General features: G+C 41.1%; 1 protein-coding gene across 1 annotated transcript; it reads right to left on the bottom strand.

Annotated features, from left to right (window-relative positions):
* Positions 1-2150: 2150 nt before the first annotated feature.
* Positions 2151-3183, bottom strand: LOC130854252 (cyclin-H-like). The gene is made up of 2 exons (XM_057736977.1): positions 3023-3183; positions 2151-2978 (listed from the first exon to the last, which is right to left on the bottom strand). The coding sequence occupies exons 1-2, from the start codon at positions 3146-3148 to the stop codon at positions 2151-2153; spliced, it is 954 nt and encodes a 317-aa protein (XP_057592960.1). The 5' UTR covers positions 3149-3183.
* Between the last annotated feature and the right edge of the window lie 1591 nt (positions 3184-4774).

Consider the following 4774-nt stretch of genomic DNA (forward strand, 5'->3'; position numbering starts at 1 on the left):
TTTAAGGGATTGTAGACATTCTTGAGACCACCCTCTTAACCATGAAATTGTAAAATTATATATATATATATTATATGAAAATACAGTTGTATAGAGGTTGAGGCCAAACCTGCTGGTTGCCTGCCCAATGTTTACCTTCATTTTTTTTTCTTACCAACAGAGCCCTGATTTTCTTGAGGGCTGCAGTGTAACCAGCTGAAACCTGTATTTCCTAGCCTCTCATATAAAGAGAAGTGACTAAATTCTGGCCAATGAGATAGAAATGGAAATTTTTGGTGGGGATCCCAGGAAAACTTCTTAAATGGTGGATTAACTTAAGTGGCTTTTGCCCTACTGTACACCCTCATTCCCATCTGGAACTTGGACCTGATAGCTGGTACTGAGCAGCTATTTTGCAACAATGAGACTTGATTTCATGAACTAAGGATGATGGAGCTGAAAGGTAGAAGGAGGATGGCAGATTAATAACATCATGGAGCCACTGTACCAGTTTTGGACTGCCTAATTTTAGACAGTGTTACACAGAGAAAAGATCCCTTATGTTGTTTAAGCCCTTGCTTTTTTGATCTTTATTACCTATAACCAAAAAAAAAAAAAAAAAAAAAAAAAAAAATTCCCAAAGATAATGGAATGTTTATGGAAAAGTTAGTGCATTTGTGTTCTACATGAGACCTTCCCAAAGAAACTCTTCATACTAATAATAATCATGGAAAAATTAGAAAACCCCCCTTTTTTTGAAGTTGTTGCATTAAGCATACCATCTGACTGATTTTATTTTAGAGAGGATAAATAATTTCAGTTTTAAATTTAGTAGTTCTAAATATAAATTACACACACAGGCACTTGCAATTTAACAAGTGTGTCCATATTCCAGGCATTGTGCTCTGCAAGTTACATTCATTATCTCATTTAATGTTCATAGCAATCTTGTGAGGTATTGTTATCATCCGTAGCTGACACAGGGAGAAATAGAGGTTTACACAATCAGGTAACTTCAGAGTAAGTGCCAAAGAAGGGATTGGAACTGAATTTGTTTAGCTTCAAATCCACATTTATGCCCACTACCTTGCCCTATTTCCTGGGACAGGACCAGATAAGCATGGGTCTGTTTGTTTTAGCCATTTACCAAGGGTGGTATAACAAGAAATAAATATAATTCATCCAGTTGGACTTCCTAGAAAAATTTAACAGATAAAGAGAATTGATACTCAGATGGAAGATTCCCAATAGCCAGGAATTTGAAATGTACAGAGCAGGGAGACCCAGGTTAGATGTTAAAGTGGGCAGCCACCTGGCCTTGTTCAAACCAGACGGAGCATACTAGACCCTTTTCCTGAAATAAGTGATGGCTGTTCCCACTTGGAATGGGGCAGGATACGTACTGTGTTCACTGGCCCCCTCACCTCATTGCCTACCATCCTCCTGCTCCCTCACTGTGCCATTACGCTGCCCCTTCGAACATGCCATTGATCTCATAGATTTTGCACATACCAGTCCCTCTGCGTGGAATGCTCTTCCTCTAGGTCCTATGAGGCTCATTCCCTCACTTGAGTCAAGTCACCACTGCCATGGGGCTTCATCAGAGATGCTTTCCTTGACCATTTTATCTACAAAACAGTTCCTTGCATTACTCTCAGTTCCTGCTTTATATTTCTTCATAGCACTGAATGCACCTGATGTATATATTTTTCTGTATGTATCTACCTCCTCTGCTAGAATAAGCCCCATAGACATGGGGCCTGTGCTTTATTCACTAGGACAAGGCCTGGTACATAGTAGATGCTCAATAACTATTTGCCGAATGAATGAGTGAATGAATGAAGAGTGAATTCAAAGAAGCTGTTCATGTCCTATGCTATTACATGAAAACCTGGAAGACACTAGAGGGATTGGTCCTATTCTGCGACGAACTTTATATTCACAATAGTTTTGGAGTTACTTCTGTCCTGTGAGCTATTAATGAATGATCTCTGTATAGGGGAAGTGATAGATTGAAGAACAGTGTTTTCAAATGGAATCTTCTCTTTTTTTTTTTTTAGGCAAATAAATTACAGCTTTAATTTGGCTACCACAGAAAGACTGGTTTGATGTTAGTCATAGTGGGGCAAGATTACCAGGTACTATTCTGGCTCCTTTGAAGATGTTTTATTTCACATAAAGCTACCCTCCTGTTTGGATTTCTTTGAGACATAATCATCATCTTCATAACCTTTCCTCTTCTTCGTAATTATGTTAAGTGCAAGCTCAGCAGAGTGACATCTCTCCAACTTCTGTTTCAGAACAGCAACTTCTTCGGGTCTGGATGGTTCATATTTTTTTGCTAAGTTCCTCATGCTTTTCATTATATCTAATACCTGTGACAAGCAAGTTCTGTTCTCTTTTAGCATCAGACTTTCTGATAAATAACTTTCCATAGAAATTCCTGCTCTGGATGCACTAGGTAAAATGGCAGTGAGAGCAATCTGGGAAGGTGTGTATAAAAGGTGAGCATCTGTCAATGCAACTCTATTAAGAAAGTCATCAGCTGTTTTCCTCAAAATCTCTGGATTCTCCAACATGGGATAGTGAGTCTTTAAATCAATGAGAAAGCCCTCAAAGGGTCTATAAGGATTGTGGACAATAAGGTGGAAATTAAGTTGCTGTATAAGAAGTAATTCATATTCCAAAATCTGTTCAAGTGCCTTCTCTTGTCCAAGAGGACTCTCCCGCAGATTTCCAACAAATTGTGGACTAGATACATTGAATTCATCCACTTTGCAGGCCAAAAATGCACAAGTGAGCATTATTATCCGGGGGTGATATTCCATTACTGAGTTATTAAGATAAAAGCGCTTGAAATACATACAAGCTGTGCCCACAACAGACCTTGACATTGCTGGCTTAAACACTGAACAGGATTCCAATAATCTTTTCTCATAATACTTGCAGAGTGTCATTTCTTCATGAGGCTCAGGAAAGACTGGGTCATTTGGAAGAACCTGCCACTGGACTACGGGGATGGATGGCCTCGTCGTCTCCGTACCCACTGCATCTTGCCGTTCGCCACTGCTTTGCATTTGAATTTGCGGTTGGCATCGGCCCGCAGTCGCGCCAGCTGCTCCTCACTGGCAAAAGTCCAGTGCCGCTTCTGGCTACTGTTGTGGTACATCTCGAAGTCCGAGGCAAAGGCCCAGGCAGTCTGGAGAGAAAATCCCGACCCTGCGTAAGCCGACGCATTCAGGACTGGCGGCGCGGACGCTCAAATGGAATCTTCTTAAAAGCAAAGTGAAACTGGAAAGTTATATGCAAAGTGGTAGCAGTGACTAGTAGCCACTTTGCACCGAAGAAGAAATTGATTCTTAATTATTACCTATAAAGAAGGATCATGAAAAGGAGATACACTGTTTCTCCCTCTAGGTGGTTGTTAGTGCATTTTTGGGGATACTATCCTTAGATGACTTACATATCCTTACATAACTATAATCCTGGGCAATATAGGATGAAGAGCTGTGATTCACAGGAGAGAGGTAGAATCTCTGGTGAGAGTAATCCAAATCCCAGAGGTGGGTTTTGAATTCCTCCTTGGAGGATGGAACAGATATTGACATGATTTTCTGGCCCTAGGTGGGCAGAAGAAACAGCATAAGAAAAGGCATGGGTGATTAATGCACACATATTATCTAGGAAACAGTAGTTTGGTTTGGCGCCAAAACAAGGCAGTGCTTGGAAATCAATATTGAAAAGGTTTGTAGGAGGCTGTATCTCAGTGGGCCTCAAATGCCAGGCTGAGGGGTGTGAATGTAATACGGTAGGTGTCTACGAGCCATTCTTCAATGGCTCCAATTTTTACTGAGTAGGGAAGTGATGAGATGGAACCATTGTTACAGGAGGTTACTCTGGTGGGAATCTGGAAGGTGACTCACCGTGGTAAAGGACAAAACCCAGGAAGATTGGTTGCAAAGTTAGAGAAATAATATAGGATGTAAAGACCAGAATCAGGAAGACATGTTTTTACCCATAAAAGGACACTGATGTTGGGTGGTGAAGGTAAGGGAATACCGTAGTCTGCTTGAGCTGCCTTAATAAAAAGCCCATAGATGTAGAGAATGGACTTGAGGACACTGGGGGGAGGGGAAGCTGGGATGCAGTGAGAGAGTAGCATCGACATATACACACTGCCAAATGTAAAATAGATGGCTAGTGGGAAGCTACTACAGAGCACAAGGAGATCAGCTTGATGCTTTGTGAAGACCTAAAGGGGTGGGATAGGGAGTTTGGGAGGGAGGCTCAAGAGGGAGGGGATATGGGGATATACGTATACATGTGGCTCTTTCACTTTGTGTACAGCAGAAACTGACACAATACTGTAAAGCAATTATACTCCAATAAAGATTAAAAAAGAAAGCCCACAGTGGATAGTTTAAACAATAGAAAATTATTTCTTGCAGTTCTGGAGGCTGGGAAGTCCAAGATCAAGGTGCTTGAAAAACAGTTTTCTTTCGGAGCCTACTCTTCCTTTGGCTTGTAGGTGGCTGCCATCTCGCAGCGTAATTGCATGACCTTTTTTTTCCCTCTTCCTTTTCTTGTAAGAGCACTAATCCCATCAGAGGGCCCCACCCTCATGACCCATCTAAAGTTAATTACTTCTCAAAGGCCCCACCTCCAAATATCATCACTTGGGGGTTAGGTTTCAACGTATGAATTTTGGGGGCACACAAACATTCAGCCCATACTAGGGGGAATCAAAGAGGATGATTAGGTTTTGGTTATGGTACAATATAAATAGTCAAACCAG

This window comes from Hippopotamus amphibius, chromosome 5, assembly GCF_030028045.1.
Source record: "Hippopotamus amphibius kiboko isolate mHipAmp2 chromosome 5, mHipAmp2.hap2, whole genome shotgun sequence".
In the NCBI taxonomy this organism is placed as follows: domain Eukaryota; kingdom Metazoa; phylum Chordata; class Mammalia; order Artiodactyla; family Hippopotamidae; genus Hippopotamus; species Hippopotamus amphibius.

What these genes read in the sequence shown, in the direction of transcription:
- LOC130854252 (XM_057736977.1), bottom strand. Translation starts at nt 3,148, where the DNA reads ATGTACCACAACAGTAGCCAGAAGCGGCACTGGACTTTTGCCAGTGAG. An exon ending in CGAACGGCAAGATGCAGTGG is followed by an intron (nt 2,979 to 3,022) that starts GTACGGAGACGA and finishes GTCCAGTGGCAG; the next exon opens with GTTCTTCCAAATGACCCAGT.